Source organism: Orbicella faveolata, unplaced genomic scaffold, assembly GCF_042242905.1.
Source record: "Orbicella faveolata isolate gen_17 unplaced genomic scaffold, um_ofav_v1 contig_2, whole genome shotgun sequence".
Classification (NCBI taxonomy): domain Eukaryota; kingdom Metazoa; phylum Cnidaria; class Anthozoa; order Scleractinia; family Merulinidae; genus Orbicella; species Orbicella faveolata.
In genome coordinates this window covers 25014520-25038653 of record NW_028301547.1, presented here as the reverse complement: position 1 = coordinate 25038653, position 24134 = coordinate 25014520, and the positions used below count along the sequence as shown (strand labels likewise).

Here is a 24134-nt window from a genome sequence, read left to right as displayed (position 1 = left end):
ATGTTTTACTTTAGTCGGAGCTCGTTTTTCAGGGAAATCTATAAGACCAGATTTCTCGCAGCGATAAAAGACGTAAATTTGCAAAAATCGAAAAACCTGCCTTCACAAGCCCTACTTTTTACGTCTTTAAAATTTGTATCCCGCAGGAAGCGATATGCTGTGAAAATTTGGGAAGATTTCACTGAAGAAAATTCAAGAAAATCGCAAGTAAATCCATATAAAAAGTAAAACACATATTTGTTTGGCCATTTATAATTCAAGACTAAAACCAATAATTTCAACAGAGATAATAGTAAAACACTCAGTTAATCATTGCTTGTTACATGTAATTAGTTTGAGAGGACTGGGTGTAAAAATGAATGCAAAAACGGCATTCAAAGCATAACACTTGCACGCGCAACGCCATAAATGATTACCCTATGGAGCCACCTTAAGCGGCTAGCCCCGGTCACCACCCATTTCCCAGAGGGTAACCCACTGTATTACATACATGTAAACCAAAAATAATTGCATGGCGCGAAAAGACCTAGGTATGAGTTTAGCGTTACAGTATTACGCAGGGCATGTAGGTAGCGGTGGTCGAGTAAAAGATAACAACAGGGGCAATGGTAAAATATTCATTCTTTTCATTTCTTAATTCAATCTGTTCCTACTCAACACGATTGTGTGCTCCCAGTGATTCCAAGCCTTACGGAGCCTTACGTATTAGGATAGAAATTGTCCTACCTCTACCCCCTAAAACGGGATGACTAGCATTGCGTGACGAACAAGGAACCGCTGCAAGCAAGGATTCAAGCCATCAAACCATGATGATCAAACGTTTGGTGTAGTGCAAAGCAAGCAACTATCTGCAAATGACTTGGCCGTTTTTGACTTAGATGCAGTGGTGATCATATGTGTCGAAAGAGGGTCACAGATTCATGGTATTCGAAATAAGTTGACAGTTGGCGATGTACATCGGACGTTATGTAAACAAAAGCAAACTTCTGCTTTATGTGCGACGAATGGTGAGAGAAACACGTCAAATCGGCTTTGGACCTGCCTTTTACAGCAAATAAGGTTAGAACATTTCGAAATTATCAACTCTGTGTCTATTTCAACTTAACATAGGTCAAGTCATGTAGCGCATGCTGAAATATACGTCTAACCCGTAAATTGAAATTTGACGACGGATGGTCAAATATTTGCATTTTTGACGTACTTTCAAAAGCTCTCGCGTCGCTCACAATCATTTGCCCAAAGAAATTTTTACAGGAATCTGTAGAACATCCTTCTGCGATTCAACCACCTGAAGCTTGATCCATTTGAAGGTTTCGCACATGGTGAAAATTAATTATATTCACGAAGTACTTTTAAGTGAATGAAATACATGTCTTCGAAATTTAATTATTTTGCACCCAAAGAGACAACGCAATATTCCCTAAAATCAACCCAGTACACATTTAAACATTGCACAAAAATATTTGAGTGTTTTAAAGACGGAAGAACGATGTGGTTTTGCATGCGAGGCTCTCAAACTTGTGTAATAAAATGGTGCGTTAAATGACGATTTGAACGGAATTTGGTAATTTGCATATTTCTTTGAAATAAAAGGATATTTTGCCAAAAAAAACTATCCAGTAGTTTTTGTCATGCTCTAGCCTATCTACCATGAAAATTTGAGTGAAATCGAATTTTCGACTCTTGCCGAGTTATTTTCCATTTTTATGGACAGGGACTCTTATAAAGTTAAATAAAGTTTTGCGATCGGAAATTTTAGTTTGCGTTTAAGGACCTTTTAGACAGTTATCAGTTTCGATAGAACGTCTATAAACACGAGAAATAACACCATCGTTAGCAAATAGAAATTGAAAATCCAATAAACCATGTGTAGCTTAATAATAAAATAAAACAAAACATAATTGTTTTATGGACAAAGTAAATGTTCATCCTAGAGGGATTTGCTAAAAACTCTAAATAAACCAACGTTTAGATCACTGGCTGCTGACTCCAGATGGCTCAAGATGGGAATGTGATGACTTGTGCGTTGGAGTGTCTTCTGGTGATTTCTGGAAAGTCTTTGTTCGTTAAGACCTTGGTAAACCCATTAGTTATAACTGGACAAACGTATTCATGCAACCTTCAATACATACAAAACAACAAATGTAAGTTAGATTACGTTTTGCGATTGGAAATTTTGTTGTGCATTTATATGTGGCTCGTTTGTTAGAATGGAAAATCTCGGTTGGCATATTTTATGATTTATGATGCTTTCTCATCTTTAACAGCCAAGGACGGTGAAACATTGTTTCCGTTCTAAATGAGCGATGTTAAACGATACTAAAAATGTCTCATTTAACTAAAAAGACAAATAGCAAACCCAATACGTACGATGTAATAACGAAGCGCGCGAAGTCTAAAAATAGATTGCAAATTATTGGATTCCCACGAGAGTCAGACAACATAGGCGTTTTCTGAGAGAAACAGGAGGAAAATGAACGCCAAATTTTCGTTTTAAAAATTGTTTTAGGAACACTTGCTTACACGCTTGAAAAAGCGTCATATAGTGCACCATTTCATTTTGTTTGTCTGAGTTATGACGTCACTCGCGCGCTTCGCTATTAGCTGAGGGGTGTATTGCTCGATACTGCGCACTTAGTAATTATAAAACTCGGCAAAGCCGGGTAATTGGTAGGATTTGTCATTGTAAGGCACTTTCCTCAACCTAGCCAAGTTCAAAACATTATCGCTTTGAACAAATAGCCCAGCCTAACCTGTCTTCTGGTGATTTCTGGAAAGTCTCTGTTCGTTAAGATCTTGGTACAACGATGACTTATAATTGACTAAATAGAACATATTTGCCTAGGCCATGAGAGCATGAAGGGTACAAGAGTTTATTCGTTATACAGACGTTTTTTCCAAGGTAATCTCTCTCAAGTTATTTTTATCACTCCCAGTTTCAGAAATCCCAGGAATATCTAGAGAGAGCGAATCCTTTGACCCGGGTTTCGCTCATCCTACACGAAAACATCCACGCAACGCGAGTGGGAACACTATCCACGAACGATCTGGGTACCATGTCTAAAAATAACTTGAGAGATTACTTTGGAAATAAAGGCTGTATAGAGGATTAACTCTCCCACCCTTCATGCTCTCTTGCTTAAGCTAATAAACATTATAGATGAGAAAACTTGGCGACTAGAGATGGCCAGACATGCTTTCCCTACGGCAGTGATTGCATTTCAAAAACCGCTTTTTTTTTCCCTGGTTAATGAACGTTTTCTTTACTTTAGGTTCAGTGTTCAAGTTCTGCTCAATGTTTAGAATCACCGAACTAAAATAAATAGCTACGGTAAACTGAACAAGTAACTATGAAGAATTAATCGCATCTGTTTCGTGTTTTAGTGATCTGGGGAGGAAGTGGAGAAACAGAAACAAGCCGTCCTGTTTGGGTTAATTAAATACTAGATCGCCAGTAAGCGGGAGATGGAAGATAATTGCCCACGCCATAAATCTTGATAGCTAGGACAGCTAGCCTTGCATACGGTCGGTGCGCCTTATATTAGAATTAACCAATCAGGATTAAGCAGGAGGGAAAAACTTCACTATCCTGACGTTACATGTATGTTAACAGGAAAGGCAATGAAGTCGGGCAATTTTTCTCACTAGAGCCGGCATATTAAATATTCACGAAAATAAAAGGGATTTATAACTAAAAAAAAACATTTCAGGTATTGTTAAAAGTGAAAAATACGAAACACTTTGTGTCAACGGGCTTTTGATTTGGGGCCAAAAATAGGCTAGCTGTCCAAGTTCCGCAACCCGCTCCTCGATCGCTGTCGCCAGGTAGGGTAATAGTTGTGTCATTTTAAACAAAATATCCTGTTCCTCGTCAAATCAAACCCAGAATTCTCGATTTAAACATTAATAGAGGCCAAAGTAGCTTTAGCATTCCCTTTATTTTCTGTTAACTGTGAAGAGAAAGACTATTATTGTGTAGTTTCGGGCCGTTTCGGTAGGACAGCTCGGTTTTGACTGCCGCTCGTACCACGGGAGTAGCAACCATATAAAAAAATTACAATATCTGGAGGGGAAGCCACATCAGCCTTAGGTAGTTTTCATGAGGGTCTTTTATCCTGGTCGAATTGGAATTTAGAGTGTTGGTTTCTTTAGAGGGTGGAAAACCCCAGAAAAACCCTCGGAGCAAGGGGACACCCAACAACAAACTCAACCCACATATGGTATCGGACCGGAATTGAACCCGGACCACATTGGTGGGGGGCGAGCGCTCTCATCACTGCGCTTCTTTGCTCCCCAAGGGAATGGGTGGAGCATTTGACTTTTTTGGGAGGAGGTGGGCGATTTTAAAAAATATCCTGCAAGCATACTTGTACCAAAAAATTCATGCACACGACCACTGCCGAAAAAAAATTCTCGTACGTTCAGTTTGCCGAACTGAAATCATGTTACACGGAGAAAAAATACTATGAATACACACGTCCCGAGAAAAATTCCTAGTACATGAAAGACTTAAAAAAAAGTTCGTGCCTGTACCAAATCATACACACACCCCTTCAAAAGTCAACCGGTCCACCCCTTACAATAGATTTTCACGGCTCAGACAATTAAATATTCAAACTTCGCCACAACTGGCTACCTCTCATCGCCCGCCTTGTACACTGTGTGAAATCTCCGTCGGTTGACGAACACGTATCGTAACTGATTCTAAAAGAGCGAAATATGCCCATAATTGAAGTCGTCCAGCTGCGTGATTTGAAGACTGGTGATCAAATTGCTGTGATGGGAAACGTTGTTGATCTTAATCCGTCACTTCTCCCGTTAATGGATCACACTAATGGTATATACTTTCACCATGGCATTTTCGACAAGGAAAATTCGGAGGTGATCGACTTCCATGGAGATAGCAAGGCCGATGCCAAGCCGAAGAGGCGCTCCATCTTTGAATTCGTCGCTGGACGTCCCCAACTTTTTCGCGTTGTTCACGAAAATTGTCTGCCGGTGGCGACAACTATGCAGATGGCGAACGATTTCGCAGAACGACGTAGCTATTGGCCGCTGTACGATCTGATCACAAACAACTGCGAAACCTTTGCCACTTATGAAGACATTCAGCACAGGCTTCTGCAGCTCTTTCAAATCTCTTTAGCAATGCGGCTGCCTTTACTGGAGCAGCAGTAGCAGCTGGATCGGCATCTGTTTGTTCAATCGGGAGCCTGCGCTAATAAACGATGCAAGGAGTGAATAACGAACGAACATTTACGAGGCTTCAAATACTTTGATGTTTGAAAACATTTAATAGAAGTTTTTGTATTAGAGGAATTACATAAAGCTTGAAAAGCTCCCTGATATAGAACTAATATCAAGCACACTTTGGGTCTGAACTGCGCCCGTTATCTAAACGTATGTTTTACAGTTGACTGCACAGGTAATATTTATCACTTGAATGTAAAATTAAACTTTTTCCAAATCGGTTTACCAAGCAAGTAAGCATATCATTCGGATTCAGTGGAATAAATTTAGCTTTACATTAAAAAACTGAAACTTTGTAAAATTATCAGTGTGTTTCCTTTGCAAAACAAAGCTATCAATTCTTGGAAAAGCCTTTTGTCTGCAATAGTTGTCAGACCTCATTTGAACTTTTGTCAGTTTCTACGTTTTGTCTGTATTTCTTGGAATAAGCAACAGCATTAAAGCTAGTCACGATCTCATGGCATGTTTAACCTCAAATATCCTCTTAGTTATTTCAAGCCAGGTCTTTTTGTTACTCTTCTTTTTTTCGAAAGCAAAATTTGATCTCGGCAAGGTCGAAATCTGAGCGAGATTTAGGTAAAATTGACGCTGTCGCGTCCACGTAAATTTCATGTCTACCGATTCAAGACAAATAATATGTACTCCTTTAACTTTCTATGACATTTTGTTCTCTTAAATTTTAAGCAAGTTGTAATTGTAAAACGTCTCGAATTTTGTCGAGTCATGTTTCTCGTGCATGTTTCTCGAGTTATGTTTTCACGATGAAAGTCAACAATTCTCTGACACTTGGGTGAGTAATGTAAATTTAAACTCTATCCGGCCTTGGACAAGCAGGCGGTGATCTGAGAGGCGGTAGGATGTCTCAATATCTCGTGAAACTAAACAATATCACATGAACAATATAAGGAGAAGACTGTTAGTCTCTTTTTTCACCGGATTCAGATCTGCCTAACTCAGATACCGTTGAGTTCAAACCATTCATATGATCCGCGAAAGAACCTAAAAATAGATTTCTCATTGTTTTATCGTAGTGTAGTTTTGGACAGGTATTTTCGTTGAGCTAAGGACGTCGTTATGTTTTCTTGGTTTTCCATTAAATAAATTAACATTTCAATAAGTTTCCTGTTTTTATTTTTGGAAATGCAGCCATATAGGGAAGGCACAGGGAGACGTCCATTCAACCAAAAACTCCAAAACCCTCAAAACAGGAGAAAATGAAGCGAAACCAAATTGAACCGAAAATTCCGGACATTCCGCGAGGAATATCACACGAGATAGAAATTTCTGGTTAGAACTTTTGCAAAATTAATATTTCGGTACAGCTCGTGAGGTTGTCCTCTTCTCGAGAAATTCTAAAAACTGTTGTTCCATTCGCCACTGGAAATTTCTGGAAATGCAAACCGGAATTTTTGGTCGAATTGAAAGCGCCCACAAATTAATTGAGAGGGATTAACTCTCTCACCCTTAATACTGTCTTGCAAAGCTAATAAAAATTCATGGCTGGCGATGAGATGGCGGCCGCCAGCTCCGTAATCCCAACCGTGGCGAAAGTATTCGAACGGGTCGTTTATGACCAACTTGATCATTGTCTAATCAAAAATCATATTCCCTTCCCGTTACCAATCTGGTTTTCGTTCCTAACATTCTACTGTAACCGCTTTGCTTGAGGCTACAGACCGTTGGACAATGATTATTGATCATGGTCACGTCAGTACCGTTGTTTTCTCAGACTTAAAAAAAGCTTTTGATACTGTTAACCATGATATATTGTTGCCGAAATTACAATACTATGGACTACGTGGTCCCTGTTACGAATGGTTTATTGTTTTTATTGGATATCAATGACCTGTCAAATTGCTTACATTTTGCACAACCTATTGCAGAATGTATGCAGATGACACCAGCTTAACCTATGCCAGTGCGGATTCTTTTACATTATAATACAATAATTAACTGGAATATAATACAATTTCCATTGGTGTGAAGCATGGCAAAATCATGAAAAGCATACGGAACATTCTCCGTTGACACAAAAAAGAAATTTATCTGGTCCACAACTACATATCAGTCCTGTACTCCGGGACTTAGAAATTTGGAACTTTTAATCTCTAAGAAATAAAACAAGAAATGATATTTGCCTGTGTGCGGTTAGGCGTTATAAACATGTTGTTCTTGTTGTTCTTTTGAAGTAATGATTGGAATGCTTCTTTTCACATTTTTGATGAGGCTTACCATTTTACGCCCTCTTAAACATCATAACGTGTTCACACCTTGACTGGCCTCCCTGAGCTCGTTATCACCGCTCTACTAGTAGTAATCGTAGATTAAAGAGTGCGTTCTAGTATTGGTAGATCTGGTAGGTTAAAAAAGCAAAACTTGTGGCAACAGCATTTTGTGCCAGAGCTGTTAGATAAACGTGAAATTGGCCTCCCTCCAGTACGGGTGAAAACAAATGAATTGATCGCAATGCACGTGTATACGAGAGGGTTTGTTCTCGTTTACACATGTGTTACGTGATATTAGTTAAGACCGCCCCGTTGTCCACAGTCTGCAGTCCGCAGTCCGCAGTCCGCAGTCCTTGTTTTATACTGACCGGAAACCCACGATTCTCGACCTTGTAAATCGACACAAACGTTGGCCGTTCCGTCGGTATGCGAGACAAAATGCATTTATTACCAAAACTTGGACAATTATTCCGTCTACGAGCACGACGTCAATCGCCTTGGCTTTGGGGAGACAGCTATTGGTCATTTTTACATCCGAAACAATAAAACGGAGGACACGTTGGTGAACCAAAGTAATCCTGTGGGAGTTGAACTCTTTTCCTATACAAACACTTTCGTTGGGTTTATGTTACATATTCTGCGCACAGAAATCTAGACCAGCGAAGTGAAAAGAACACATTTCCCCCTTTGATTTATTCAGCAGAAAGCAGCGTTGGTTTTGGTCGAAGAGTAGAGGGTGCACAACACGCAGCCAAACTACAGCTTTCTGTTCGTACGAAAAGTCGTACACATTTCATGAAGACATGTATGCAAGATTTTTAGATGCCATTAACACTAACTTGACACTTAAAATAAACAACTTATCTGCTACCGTCCACAGTAAATTGTAGTTCGCAATATTGCACAACACTCGAAAGACAGTACATGGACGAACATGGAGATGACGTTATTCGCCCCTGAAGAATTATTTGGGGGCCAAATTGGTGTCTATAGAAAGCTGAGATACACAAAATCTCTACTTTTTCCCTTACCCGATTAGAACTGCGTTCTCTCGAAGGCAACTAGTGACTAGATCTTCCGATTCAACAGCTAAATGATCATCACGATACGCAAATGGAGTTCTCTACAAGACATTTGAGACCTTTAATTTGCGCCAATTTTTTTTTTTCTTTTTTCTTACGGTTATCGGTTTTCTTTTTGTTTTACGGCTAACGGTTAAGTTCTAAGCCTTTTTAGTGCCTAACGGTCAAGTTTTTGGACCTTTTACGGCACACGGTTAAACCCCATTGAGACCCTCCACTGAGTATCATCAGTTCCTGAGCTGCTAAAAAAAAAAAGCACATTTATCCAAGGAGAGTCTGAAGTCCTTCACGATACTTTGAACTAAAAACGAAACAAATACAAGGATTGATGGCACACCTTGCTCGAGTCATAAAAAGGGCAACAAAGAATTGTTTCGTTGATTTATATCAATTTCGTTCATTGACATTTGATTACTTAATTAGCCGCGTGATTGAGGGTCGATGGCGTAATCGCTAAGTAAGTTGATCTTCGAGTTAGAATGACACGTTTTAAGAACCACGAAATCAGAGACAAAGGTTATAAAGCGTTTTTTGTACCTGACGTTCAGCATCGCTATCCAGTAGTGTTTTGCTGCTCGATCTGCTGACCCGTTTCGCTGACCTGTTACTGAAATACGTTTGACTGGATATCGCCACAGAAGTAAGTAATTTGTTTTTGTAACCGGTTGAATTTTGAGAATTATATTTTCCATGTAATTTTATGAGGTTTCTTAAGAATTATGTATCTCCCTTATAGATCGAATAAAACAATGCAAAGATTATACGATTCCGTATCCAGTCATTCATCCGAGAACCATTTTCCTCTGGACCAGAATACGAAACCAAAGACCATATGTCCGATGCTAAGTGGCCGAGAAACGAGTAAATAGAGAAGGACAGCCAGTATACTGCACACCCTAACACAATGCAATGGCTATCTTTAACACGTTTCTTTCCCTTTCTGGCGTTGTTGTCCAGCGTTGAGCGATTGCTCGCCTGGACTCTTTTATGACTTGAGTTTTAAACAGATGATAATGTAAAGTGTGGCTATCCACACCAACGGGATAAATACGAATAACTAAACTGGTCCCGAAGTAAATCTTAAAGAATGAGGACTCTCCAAAGACTTCATTCAAATACAGTGCACACGCCAACCCTCCTGGGTATTTAACAACTTTGACGGTGACGAGCCCTGGGGACGCAACAGCCATCCCAACGATCCAAGCGGCTGGAATGAAGAACGGGCACAGCTTTGAACTGATGAGTGGGGAACGGAGAGGATATACCACAGCTCCAAATCGATCCACTGCTATCAGAACCAGGCTTTGAATAGGTACAACAGTGGAGAAGGTTGATATGAAGTAAACCAGCTTACATAAAAGGCCTGGCCAAGAGGACCACCGATCAGCCACGAGTCTATGGAGCGTATGTACATGACGTCATGGCAGCTATATCGGTGTTCCAAAACAATGAAACGGCGGCCATGTTGGCGTACCAAACCAATCCTGTGGGAGTTTAACTCTTTTGTTATGTAAACACTTTCTTTTGTTCCAATAAATTTGCATGGCTGCTGGACATGTGAGTGAATACTCTTCAGATAGCGCAGTTGCATCTCGGGAAGAATCACAAAAATCGGAAAGAGCAGATCAGACATGGCTATGTTTACGATTAAATAGTTGATTGGTTTTCTCATGGTTTTCGTCTTGCAGACAATAGTTATTCCGATGACGGTGTTCCCAGCCAACGAAACAAGGCAAATCACGCAGAAAGCAAAGGTTTTTCCGAATTTGTCTGCTGTAGGATTGCTGGAGCAGCTCGATGGCTCTATGCCATTTATGGTTGTTTTCGCGTTTTGTTTATCCTTTCTCTCGCTCACAAATTATTTTTTTTCAGTTGGCAACGTCACTCTATTCATATTCTAGAGAAGATGGGATAATTGTTCCGCTTGATGTCGTCCTTCTCGGGGTAACAATGAAGTATTAGGAATTCATTGGGGGGATTCTTTTTATTAGCTTTCCGTTGCCCAAATTTCAACAATAATTAGGTTTTCCTATTTGGTGAGAAGTTCAACAGAATGAACTCAATGAAGTGACCTATCAGTTTGCACCACAAATTGCGTTAACATCGACGAAATTGGCAGAGGACAGTGTTCTGTAACAATGTCACTGCTGCGCCAGATAGTAAGTAAGTAAGTAAAACTTTATTTATGCAGGGTGGCCCATTCAGCACAGTGGCTGGTATCCAGAGGGGCCCTGCTAAATACAATTTCTAAAAATATAAAATGTCCAATAGTTTAAAATAGTTATAAAAATAGAGTTAAAAAAAAAACTAATGTCTAGTAGTTGAAATAGTTATATAAAAAGAGTTTAAAAAATTGAAACGAGTTACAAGCATGAACTGGTAGGGAAAAAAATAGATATCATAAATTAGGTGCTATAAATAAAATGGGCTTTGACAAGATTTTTAAAAGAGGAGAGTGATACAGCTTGTTGGATTTTACAAGGTAGTGAATTAAAAAGGGCTGTGCCAGAAAATCTAAAAGTACGTTTGCCAAGGCTAAGTTTGGGTTTGGGTAGATGGAGCTCAGCCTTCCTTCGAGTGTTGTAACCATGTACATTGTAGTTCCTAATGACATAGTTACTTAAATACTGAGGAACTAAGTTATGCAAACATTTAAAAACTAAAACACATTTGTGGATTTTACGGTTTGTTTCTAAGTCAGTCCACCCTAAAACATTAAAAGTATCTCTAGAAGAGTCACGCTTGAGAATGATACGGGCAGCACGGTTTTGCAACCGCTGCAGACTTTTGCTGGAGCCAACAGACAGTTCACCCCAAGCAATGTCAGTATAACTTAAGATTGGCTCAATAAGGGTATTGTAGATGGAGCAGCGACATGTAGCTGCGTTGCCCCTTTTAATTTCACCTCGGCGTGAAGCCTGATAAAGAGTGAGCCAGTGAGAACACAAGATATTACTAACTTTCGGGGATAACCAAGTAAAATTCAGTCAACGTCACAGGAAAGACGGTATGATCAACAACAAATGCACGAATACATGTTCAGCGTTATTCAGACTGCGAGTTTGAACCGATCAGTGGAGAGCTGCAGCCACTTGGACCAGCGTGAAATACCACACTGCAGTTATCAAACTGATTCGTTGTGAGGAACCTGTGCTGGAAACTGCTGGCGTTGTTACCGAACGTTTATTCAGGTCGAAGCTGTACCTGGTCGGCCTCGGTGAAGCTGGAAGTCAGAGAGCTGCATTGAGATTCTGTTGAGAAAGAGGAAAGCTGATTGAATCGCCCTTTTCACAGTTACCTTTGCTCATTTGCGTTACAATAAAATCTAGCATGTATGTGAGACAATTTTGGGCTATTTTGTAGTTTTAGCCCGAAATTACCTCGCATCCACGTTGGATTACATTGCAATGTAAATGAGAAAAATTAATCGTGAAAGGGCTATTCTTGGCGTTGGCCGAGTTGCTCTGTGATGATGTGAGAGATTTGTCGTTGCTCGGTCCTCATTACCTTCGTCGTGGTCATCCAAGGACTGCCATGTGCATATGACCAGTGACATGTATGATCGTCAAGCGCTCAACATTATTGGATCACAACTTCTTCACCAGTGGTTTTCTTGCGCTATGGTTTGTCAATCGCGTTGAAGAATTTTTCAGTGGTTGGTCTTTAACCACTGTCTTCATTATTTTGGCAGTTCCATTCTTACTAAGGTTTTGACGCTTGAACCAAACATTTGTTTGGGAATTTTGCATCGGTGCAAGGTAAAATGAACCTGTTGACTTCTTAATTACTTTTTATTTATAAAAAGCCACAAGGCATGTGTCGTCGCCGATAGCGAACATTTTTGGCAGTTGTTTTCTTTGCTTGATGTGCAGACTTCCTTCACGAGTTTTAGTCGGGTTCCCACGAAAAGCTACAAACTCAAGGCCATTGTCATCCCGACTCAGCTCGAAATCTTCAACAGCCATGCTGTGGCGCTCTTGTCTGCCGCGCAGCAAAGTTTCTCGAGTTTGTTAGCCCACCACTACATTTCCTCTTCTTGAAGCGTTAGAGCTTTCTCTGCGTTCGGTCTTTTGAAACGCCCAAGGTTACAAAGGTAACGCGCTTTTCCTTCAAGCACTTTCTTTGACTAGGAGAATTCTGTGTCTCGAGTTATCGAGAAATGATACTTGATGCCTTGAAATGATACTTGACGTGTGTATATAACTTATTAATAAAAAAAAAATAACAAACAAATCAACAAAAAACAAACTAGAAGAGGAAAGTAAAGCTTACCGCGCTTTTTGTCAGCCATGGATCTGTCAGCATGGCCGCTGTTTATAAGCTGAAGATAAAATATGATCAGGACAAATTTGGAGCGGTTTTTTAGACCCATTCGACAAGATAAGCTTTCCTCATGAAAATAAACACGTTATGAATGAACATCACGCAATACGAAAAAGTCATGACGCCGCACAGGAAAAATGTCCTCACGTGATGCATTTCAATGTACCGCGTGATTGGTTTGAAACAAACTCGCGGCATCAAAAACGTTAAGCCCTGGTCAAACGGCGCATGATAGTTGATGATAGTTGATTCTCTCATAAATATCATCAACTATACCAACTATCACTCACATGGTCAAACGGCCAAAGAAGTTCGTGATAGTTGACGATAGTTCACCGACAGTCGCGCGAGCAAAGTCACACGAGCAGCTAGTTCCATGCTCTTTCCGCGTAAAATGTGAACACTAAATTGACTTCGCGTGTGACAAACTTGTGAAAGTATGAATTTTTCGCGACGAAAGAGTGCGGCAGCTTGTTTACCGGTAATCGATTTGTTGGAGGAATGTACGGAAGATGAATCTGGAGAGCGTTGGTGGAAGAGAGGACGGACAGGGGGATGGAACAAGAGGAGAAACGAAAGCGGGATGATGAAATTGGTGGAAGAATTGCGAGTGGAGCACACTGCCGCTTACAAGGAAATGTTGCGCATGAACTGTGAAACATTTGAGAAAATATTGACCGCTATCGGGCCTGTGATTACCAAAACAGCTGACCAGAAAACTATCATGAACTATCATACGCGTGGTCAAACAAGAAAAACTATCATCGACTATCATGAAGAACTTGAACAAGCGCTTAATCTGAAGGCGGCACAAAAATGTGTAGGTGTTGCGGTCTACTGGGAAGAGTAGTACAACATTGTCGCCAGCCATCTGTCTTTGTTGCGCAGTCTAACTTAATGTCCTCCTTTAAAATTATTTTTAGACAGTAAATTGTCTTTTGTGTTATTCCCCTAAACCTCGGAGTCAAGTTAGAATTTTAATATATCAAAATTGGCCGATTAATCTCGAGTTCCCGAAGTGATACTTTGGTCTGCGAGTTTCTGGAGTACGTTTGACATACAAGAGCACTCTCCACCTGCAGTGACGGACAGAGTTCTAAATTTAATCTGTTTCTCACTCCTCAAAATGTGACATAACGGACCGTGTCATCACTAAATTAATATACAAACCATTGTAAAATGACTGTGTTAAGGCAGGCGTAAAGGAAACCCCTGCTTAAGTTGTAACGAAGTGTGTAACAATGAATTGTAAATAATCATGCTTGTTAAAACTAATATGCTAATGTTTATATACAAGGAGGTTCAAGGATAGATGCACCCCACCACGTTTCTAGAAAACTGTTCAGGCAAAATTTGTGGAAGCTTTTTCCCGCAGGCAGACATGGCATTGTCGTCAGCCATCTGCCCTTGTCGCGCCGTCGCCTTAATGTCCGTCTGCCTTAATGTCTTTGGTTAAAAGTCATGTTTCTGTGACTCGATGGAAACACATAACCAGCACGAGCTGTTGACTTAATGATGGCGCGAGCAAAGAGAATTTACACTTTGATAATCAAAGTTGGCAAGCTGTTTTCCTTTTTTTTAGTCGCTGTGTTTTCTGAAAGAAATAGAAAACATGTTCTCCGTGTCTCTATCGAGTTATAGAAACACTCTTGAAAGTTTAGAACTCAAAAAAGCTGTGGAAACACTCGTCTGCGGCTCGTGTTCCCACAGCATTTCTCGTTCTCCCAAACTTCCATTCGTGTTTCTATAACTCGATAGAAACACGGTACATGTTTTCTATTTCTTAATTATCATGACAAAAAGGTTGATGATTGTGTCACGATATGTTAGAGCATTTTAAAGTCCTTACACGGTAACATTCTTAATTTATAAGATAGCACAAAGAAATATTGGCGAAAGAAAACAAATATAATTGTGGACTCCAGAATGTCGTTATGGAAAACATCCATAAAGAGGAAGTTCTTTTTATGAAAGCAGCTGTATGCCAAACAAAGGCGAGAATGGTGAACAATGTGAATGTTTCGAGACAAACCTTTCAGTCTTTTAGTATGTCTTTTCCTTTAAAGTAAGTGAATGATTTCATTGCAGTCTCAGCGCACTTTCAAGCAAAGAACGTTGCTATCTTTGATGTACCATCAAAAATATTTTATAGCCCTATGCGACAGTTTAATTAATTACGTGGTGATCTTGACATTTAGAATAGAGCAAACTAATTAAAAAGGACAGTTTTAACTTGATATAAATATAAACAAAGTAAACGAAAACCTGCAGGTCTCTCCTTTGTTACTAAATACGTCTATTATTAATTATGGATAAACACGGCTTGGCATAAAAGTCTATCCGCTTTGGCCCAAATTCACAAAGAAACATTGAGCAAAACAAACAAACAAAGAACGGACTCCAGAATGTTGTTATGGAAAACATCCATAAACAGGAAGTTCTTTTCATGAAAGCAGCTGTATGCCAAACAAAGGCAAGAATGGTGAATAATGTGAATGTTTCGAGACACGAACCTTTTAGTCTTTTAATATGTCATTTCCTTTAAAGTGAGTGAAGATTGTTTTTTATATACTATCTAAAATATTTCATGGCCCATGCGACAATTTAGTTAATTACGTGGTGATCCTGACATTAAGAATAGAGCAGACTAATTAAAAGGGACCATTAAACTTGATATAAATATAAAAAAAAGTGTATAAAAACCTGCAGGCATCTCAATGGTTACTAAATACGTCTATTATTAATTATGGATAAACACGACTTGGCATTAAAAGTTCAGCTTTGGCCAAAATTCACAAAAGGAACTTGATGGATGCGTCAAACCTCGTTTCTCGACAACGTTTTGAACTGCTACAATCTGGCACACAACAAAACACCTTCGATGGCAGGCTCATGGCTAACTCAGCTGGCCTTTGCAACTTTTTTTTTTTTTTTTTTTTTTTTTGTAATTTTTATTTTTTTTTCAACATTTTGGGTTATAATACATACAATACAACACAAGACATAACACTAGTTACAATACTTACAATACGTCATAACTACAATAGATTACATACAACAAATTATAATTACTAATCGTAGCCTAATTATACCTAAAGAATATACAATGCGTTGTTTACAATAGTGCAGCTACCCAAATACAGAGAAAAAAAAAAAGAAAATAAGTTAGTGACATGCTGAGAAGGAGAAATTACAAATTAAGCTCAACTATTATTAAGAGATGGCATTAGTTTTTCCCACTTTTTGTAATGTTTATAAAGTTGGTTATTTTTGGTAGCTATTTTTTTTTCAATGTAATAAACGGTTTTTGTCTTTGCTAAAAATATTGTTAATGTTGGTTTAATTTTATTTAATTTACATTTATAAATAAAAAACTTTCCTAGCAGTATCAAGTGATTCAGGATAATAAAGTCTTCGTTGTTGTTGAACACTCCAAACAATATATTTTCAAATGTCAAAGTGTCCAAAGATACATTCTGGTTTGAAAGCCAAGAAGAAAAAGCCCGCCAGAGGTCTTTTGTTGTATCACAATAAAAGAGCAAATGTTCGAGGGACTCGACCTCTTTCAAACAAAAGGTGCACATTGGTGATTCAATCATTTTAAAACGGAATAACCTCTCATTTGTGAAAATTATATCGTTTAATAATTTATATTGGAACTCTCTAATTTTTGTTTCAAGTGTGACAGTGAATGGTAAAGAATAAATTTTTTTCCAGTCTTCTATAACCTCTGGATATTTGTCCTTCAACTTCCTTTTGGCGGTTGGAGGAGTTTGTTTCTTTGTTTTAAATCCTTTATACAAAAGTTTTGAAGAGGCTTTTAACAGATCCGATTTGGTTTCGTCGATATAAATATACACTGTATCCAAATGCTGTTGAGGATATAGTTGCTGATGTTGAATATGTGATTCTTTGATAATTAATCTCCATTCTTTTGGTATGGCATCTACAATTCCTATTAATTTGAAGTACTGGATTGGAGATAGATTCGCTTCCAACACTTTAGGGCTTTCAAGAAATTTACCCGTATCGGATAACAAGTCACCAATTTTAACAATTCCTTTAGTAAACAAATGTTTTTCAAAAAGAGATTTTCCGTGTATCACAATATTCCTATTATTCCAAATAATTTGGTCTACAACATCCTCATAGGTGGCTACCTTGAATTTCTTTAAATTACGAAATGCCTCTAGACACTCTTTGTAGAATATTGGAAGATGAACCGGTAGTTTACTAGTTTCAAAATCACAGAACATGATGAGTTTATCTGGCACACAACAAAACACCTTCGATGGCAGGCTCATGGCTAACTCAGCTGGCCTTTGCAACTTTCAACATTCTGCTGGGAATGTTATTTGTGGCGGCAAACACAGACTTTTCTGCAAGCGTTTTTGAAACTCAAGTTGGTAAGTAAACACTTAAGAGACCCTCCTCTTTCCTTTTATTCAGTCTTTTTAGTTTGCATCAATAGAATTTTGATTTTTTTTTTCTTCTTTTAGACCATGTCTTACTTGGTCATGCCATGGACACGGTTACTGTTGTTGATGAGTTTGAATGCCAGCTTAAGTGCATCGGAAATAAAAGTTGCAAGTCGTTTAACGTTCGTACTGATGGCAACAATGTAAAACGACGTATTTGTGAGCTTAACAACAAAACCCGACAGATGAAGCCAAGAGATTTTAAATGGAAGAAAGGATCCACATACTATGGCTCTGTTCAGGTCAGTTGAAAACTGCCGTACATTCACATTTTCTATTTTAGTTAACTTCACCCGCGCTAACTTGTTCTTGTACGGTCTTTCAGAATGAAATAGGCTGGCTTGTGTGGTTAAAAAGAGTGGACATAGACTCATCCTAGACTCATATAAAGTTAATAGGTTAGGATATTAATAAACCTTGTTGTTACTACTTAATTTATCGACCCCGTTTATTTCATATCTTAACCCAACACAGGCCTCCTGCATCGATGTTTCCCGTGAGCAAAACAAACAAACAAAGAACGGAGAGTGTTATCCAGGATACAAGGGGAAAAAATGTGAAAAACGTGAGTGTTGAAAATTTGTCATGCAACGATATTTTGTATGATTTGATAAAGCAGGTTGAATTTTGTTTCAAAAGGTGCCCGCGTACTGCACAGTGCTTGTAAGAGCATTATTATTTTAGAGTAAAGTTAGCGATGTTGGCGGACTTTTTAGAAAGATTTCCCTTCTGCTTCAAAAGAATATGAAGAGTTTTATTTAAAACATGGTTTGCTTTTTGCAGCTGTAAAAGGTTTGAATTCCAATCAGCCTGCTCATTCCTGTAAGGACATCCAGGACTCAGGAGACTCCAAAGGAGACGGCGAGTATTGGATCGACCCTGAGAAGAGTGGAAACCCTTTCAAGGTTTACTGTGACATGACAACGGACAGAGGTAAGTAATGAATAATGATATGAAAGTTAGAACTTTCTAAATTCTAAGGAATGAGTACACAAAGCCCCCACAGCTTCCCGAGAACAGCTTTGTATGGGTCTGTCCTCTCATTGCTGATAAATTGCGTCGTGACATTGTCAAATTATACTCATGGAGGTCCACGTCAAAATTTGACAAATACAAGTTCCTCTGTGGCCTTACAGTTGGATTCAATCTCAAGAAAACGTCATCTTAAACAAAGCTCCCGTTTAGATGCAATTTGTCGATTATAATCGAGAAATGACAACATTAAACAGGCTGTGAAAGTTTGGTAAAATTGTCAAGATCCACTTGTGATGGCGTCATGTATCTGTCTGTGCTCTTATTGACCACAAAAACTAGCCAATGAGCGTTTAACGGCTGGTTGATTTTCTCTTTTTTAAAAACAAGTTGCCCTTAAGATCTAATTGGTCCGCTATAGAAGGAACATTTAACATGCTGCGAAAGTTTTTCAAAATTTTCACGAACCACGCTTTATTGTTTGATGTAATTAACAATGGAAAGGTCACGACAAATGTGAACTCTATTGTGCAGCAATTTTACAGCATTTGCACCTACTAACCGTTTTCTTGTTTTTTTTTTTCTTTTCGTGATAAAAGTAAATACAGTCCTCAACTGCTTTTATTTTTTCACGTGACCACTGAACTTTGTTTTATTTAAGGAGGTTGGCTTCTTGTCTCCAACGTTGTCATTGACAATCCGTCATCCCCACAAATGTCAGTAAAGTCGTCATACCGTGAAATCAGCAGTTACCATAATAACCAGACGTTTCTGACCAAGAGTGCCATGAATGAGCTCAGAACGCACCTGTCTTTCACTCAACTGAGATTCCACTGCAGTAAACAACAGGGACGTACGTTCCACGTGACCACGGTCGCTAACAGTACTGGTGAAGCTGTAGTCCAGTACTTCAGCGGTCAGACGGATGTCCAGCCTGATGCCTGTGGCTCGTTTGTTAGAATGGAGAACGACAACTCCAGATTAGCAGAAGTTTGCCACCAGTGGGGATATGACGGTACGCGCGATTACGTCGGCAAATGGGGGCATGTCAGTCTATATCAAGATAGATTGTACAACCATGCGGCTTTTGTAGCACATTCATATCACTGGCTGCTGACTCCAGGTGGCTCAAGATTGGAATGTGATGACGGGCACGTTGGAGTGTCTTCTGGTGATTTCTGGAGAGTCTTTGTGCGATAAGATACTTGTAGCTGGACAAACGTATTCATCTAATCTTCGATACATACAAAAATAACAAATTTAAGTTAAATACAGTTTTGCGATCGGAAATTTTGTTTTGCGTTTAAGGACCTTTTAGACAGTTAGCAGCTTCCATAGAACGTCTATAAACACGAGAAATAACACCATCGTTAGCAAATCGAAAATGAAAACCCGATCGAAAATCAAATAAACGATGTGTAGCTTAATAATAAAATAAAACAAAACATAATTGTTTTATGGACAAATTAAATGTTCATCCTAGAGGGATTTGCTAAAAACTTTAAATAAACTAACTTTAGCTGAGCAGCGAGCTCGTAACATCGCTGCCTCGATTTTTAGAACATAGCCCGCCTGCTTGCGTGACTTAATACAACTTAGGAATTCGTCTTATAACTTGAGAGGTAATAACATTCTTAATATCCTTACGGTGTACACCACAAAGTACGGCCTTAAATAATGGCGATATTTTGGATGCAAATTATAAAACAGTCTCCCGCACTTGAGCAGATCCTCGACCAGCTATAAAGCGTTTAGAACTACATTAAATGACGTGCACATCAGCTGCCATACATGTGTGAACTAATGTTAACAATTTTTCCTTTTCATATCTTTTACTTGTAAACAGTTTTTGTCTGTACAGTTTATATACATTTTATATTCTTATACATTTTTAGATATTTTATAGTAGCTAGTTATGTAATCTCTGTTAGTTTAGTTTAAAATTTATTCCTAAATGTACATTTTGACTTTGTTATTTTGTTTTCTTGCAATTGGCGAACCTGTAAACTGGTGCATCCTGTAGACTCTGCTTATCAAGTCTATGGGACGCACCGTTATCATAGCTAAGTGTACGAAAAGTTAAATAAGCTATGCCTATGTCTATAATAAAATAAAAGGTTGTAAAATAAAATGCTTTATGATGTTTTATGATCTTTTTTGTCGATATATTTGCTCTTATCATAACAATTTATCGTTTCGTGTAACTCTACTGTCTGTCATGAATTTGAAAATATGCAAAAACAGTTATGGTGGATGGTAACAGCGTTATATTGTATTGTTTTACTTTCATTCGCAAGCCGATGAAACTTCACACAAATACAATTCCCTGCGATATTAAAATTTCGATCACTCTGGGCTCTCATAGTCCTGTAAAGAGCTAACTGCGATCGTGATCAGTGGTTTTTCTCGTTTAGTTTATTTTTTCTAGAAAATAACTTAAACAGCAGGCAGCCCAAAATTTAAAATCAACGATATGTAAGACACACTGCTGTGACAAACATGACAAAACAACGCATGTCGTAAAAATTATGGTTTTTGTGCATGACGTTTTGTATGCTACAACATCAGGGACCGCGTAGAGGAGGGGGGGAAGGGGCTAGGGGAGCCTTAGCAAACCCCCGCCCCCCTCAACCTCCACTTTCTCACAGTAAAAATTAAATAAGTAAAGCAAAACATAATATAATACAGCAACTTTTTATGAACATTATGCAGCTAGTCTTGTGTGTGCCTTGACGGGAAATTCCGTGGTCGTATATATATACGTGGACGAGTTATTGAGACCCAAGCTCAAATAATCACCTTTAGATGGCCTCCTGTCACCTCTGATTTTTGTCTTCGGGCTGAATTTAAAACAGCAGCAATGTTCCTACACACATAATTTTGGAGAGTAACTGTTCAGAGAACAAGGATGTCAGCTGTTTGTGGTGAACGAGTAGTTTATGTCCTGACCAAGATGTAGAGCGATGTAAGTTTGAAATCATTCTATGAGGCGATTTTATTATAACCCTCCTGGCACTGAGAGGCAATGTTGCTAAGGCGAACGCGTACGCCAAGGAGAATTGAAAATGAGGAACCGTCACCCTAATACATTCTAGAAATGACGCGTTTACGAAAACTATTCAAACACTTCATGTCCACAACACCGTTTCCGCAGCGTTTTTGCCATCCACCTGAAACCGCTCGAAAACACTGATACTCAAACGCCTCGGTTTCGCTGTCGCCTTTAATAAGATAGGGTTCCGTTTTAAACTGTCTCCTGACTGTGAACACCGTTTTCGGATGTCTACATTTTTCGCTGACAACGATAAACGTATTAGTGTGGACAGGGCCAGCCGACTCGTTAACAATCCCAGATGGCTTTTCTAGCCTTGACAACTCCACATTTTCGTGTGAAATTTCAGCCGCTAAAATTCGTCGGCAGCTGCCCTTAGCGGCATCCTTGCCAGGCCTCAGACTTAAGAACAGACATATCTCACGAAAATACGAAACTATTAAGGCCTGTCCAAACGGGAAATGTTTAGCGACCAAACACCATCAAACATTGTCTGGTGACCAAACATTTTACCGTTTGGCCACCTTGTTTGGTGCTGTTTGATCGTGTTTGATCGTGTTTGGTCGTGTTTGATAAAATTTGAAGGCTATCGAACATTCGATCAAACAACTTAAAACATTTCTTTTGTTCTCGTGTTTGATGGGCGATGTTTTGTCCGTTTGGACAGCCGTATCAAACATGTTTGGCGCGCGCACGCGTACCACGCTTTCTCAGCGGCTTGTATCCATAGATACCGCGTCTTGTTTACGTAGTCGCTTGTTCAGTATTTTAAAAATGGCGAACGAAGAAGAAGCTTTGGTGCACGTTGTTGAAAATGAGGAGATATTTACCGAAGAAACGCCGAGTCGAAAACGAAAGCAAAGGAAAGGAAAGGCAAGGAAATGGAATGACGAAGAAACGGATCTTTTGATCGATCTATTGGAACAAAATGCATGCCTATGGGATGTATTTTCAAAGGAATATCACTTAAAAGATAAGCGAGATAAAGCATACGAGAGATGTAAGAAGAACTTGGCCTTGCCATAGCGGACATAAAATACAAGATCATTGGGCTGAGACGCACACCTCGTTGACAATGTAAGAAATTGCCGACTTCGAGATCCGGAACTGGAAGCTCAAGGATCTGTAAGTCTCGCCAGTGGCAAGAAATCGTATTGTCAGTTTCAGTCGCTCAGCAGCACTAATATCCTTGTGACCACCAGTTACCTGACGAGGGGTTATGTCAGGTTCAATAAGCCGCAGTATCTCGAGAAAATCGTCATGAGTCATTCACATCATTTCGCGGTAACCTGGAGTATCTTCGATCATCAGTTCCTGGATGATATTATACAAGTATCCTTTATCTTTTCTTCTCCTTATCCAGCCCCTGGTCTTCCCTCGTCTACTTTCTCTTTTTCCATCCTCCTCTAATATTTCAAGAAGGATTATAGCCCCTATACTCTTCTTTAATTTGAACCCTTGAACCCCAACCTGCTAAGTCTCACGTTCCGCCATATTGAAATCTCGCGCTGAGTAAGGTACGCTGGGTAATTTGTGGCCCATAGCTTTTTGCGTGTGGAGTGTGAACTGTGTTTCATCAAACATGTTTTAACCGTTTGGCCACTCACTTCAACATCAGCATGTTTGATCACCAAACAATGTTTGATGATGTTTGGTCGCCAAACATTTCCCGTTTGGACAGGCCTTTACAGGCGAATATCCTATTGACTACAGTTTTAACCATCAAATGTTTTCAGCTGCATTTGTTACTTTCTTTTTTGATTAATATACCGTTTACACTGTTTTTTAGCTTCAGTTAACCTTGAATCGCGCTGAAGGAATATCGTTGAGTCCCTAGTTTATTACAAGGTTATTAGCAGGGGCGTTACAGTGAAGAAAACTTCATTGAGCAAAATCGGATTTGATTTTGAATTTAAGGCCGGCTGATCAATTTTTACACTGACTTGTAGAGTGACAAGATTCTTCTTTAGCGGAGAAAGTTTGTAATTGTGTAACGCTTCACTTCTTATATTGCAAATGCATTTTCTGTCAAAAAGTTCCTGCACGCGGGCCATGACTCGTACATGCATCTTTAAAGGTGACTGTTAAGCTAAATTACAAGTAAATTTAAAATGTAAAGTAAAAGGTCGATATTATAATGGAAAAAAACTTGGCATTAGCTGGTGCTCGTGTCACTCTACGTGAAAGCATTTTCCAGTTCTTATACTGCCCCATTCTTAAGTTTTTTAAAGAAAGCAAAAAGAAATTGGTAGAGTTAATTTTAAACTCCGGGATGTAGTTATGGAAAGCAAGAAAACTAAAACATCCATAAGCAGTAAAGTCTTTTATGAAAGGGGAAACCACCTGCACGACAAACTAAGCCAAGACGAAAAAACGTCAATTAATGGCGGAAAACGTGAATGTTTTGAGACTCAAGCACAGTATTTTCGTTTATGTCTTTTCTTGTTAATTTTAAAATGAGTGATTTCTCATTGCAGTACCAGCACACTTTCAAGTTAAGAAAATTCATAACTGTAGATATATATTTTTGTTAATGTAGTTTCAAATTCTTAGAAGCAATATTAGTTTAATTAGGTGGTGATACTGAAACGCTCTCATTAGGCAAACATAAGCGACAAGTTATATAATATAAATATAAACTTCAGGGGCACCCAACGGATCTTTTCGGTAAATTATCTGTTCGGAAGGCCTTAATTCCCCTCTGATTTTCGTAAGAGAATTGTCACCTCGAACTTTCGTGATATGACAAATT

At 38.9% G+C, this 24134-nt stretch overlaps 1 protein-coding gene across 2 annotated transcripts; it reads left to right on the top strand.

The window, feature by feature from the left end:
* Positions 1-15664: 15664 nt before the first annotated feature.
* Positions 15665-20795, top strand: LOC149112589 (uncharacterized). 2 transcript variants are annotated; one of them, XM_089288989.1, is made up of 6 exons: positions 15665-15768; positions 17179-17286; positions 17380-17600; positions 17833-17923; positions 18142-18291; positions 18992-20795. In XM_089288989.1, the coding sequence occupies exons 1-6, from the start codon at positions 15693-15695 to the stop codon at positions 19528-19530; spliced, it is 1185 nt and encodes a 394-aa protein (XP_089145115.1). In that variant the 5' UTR covers positions 15665-15692; the 3' UTR covers positions 19531-20795. The 2 variants fall into 2 exon arrangements, with proteins under 2 accessions (XP_089145115.1, XP_089145114.1); XM_089288988.1 differs by lacking the exon at positions 15665-15768 and having other exon boundaries at positions 17172-17286.
* Positions 20796-24134: the final 3339 nt, after the last annotated feature.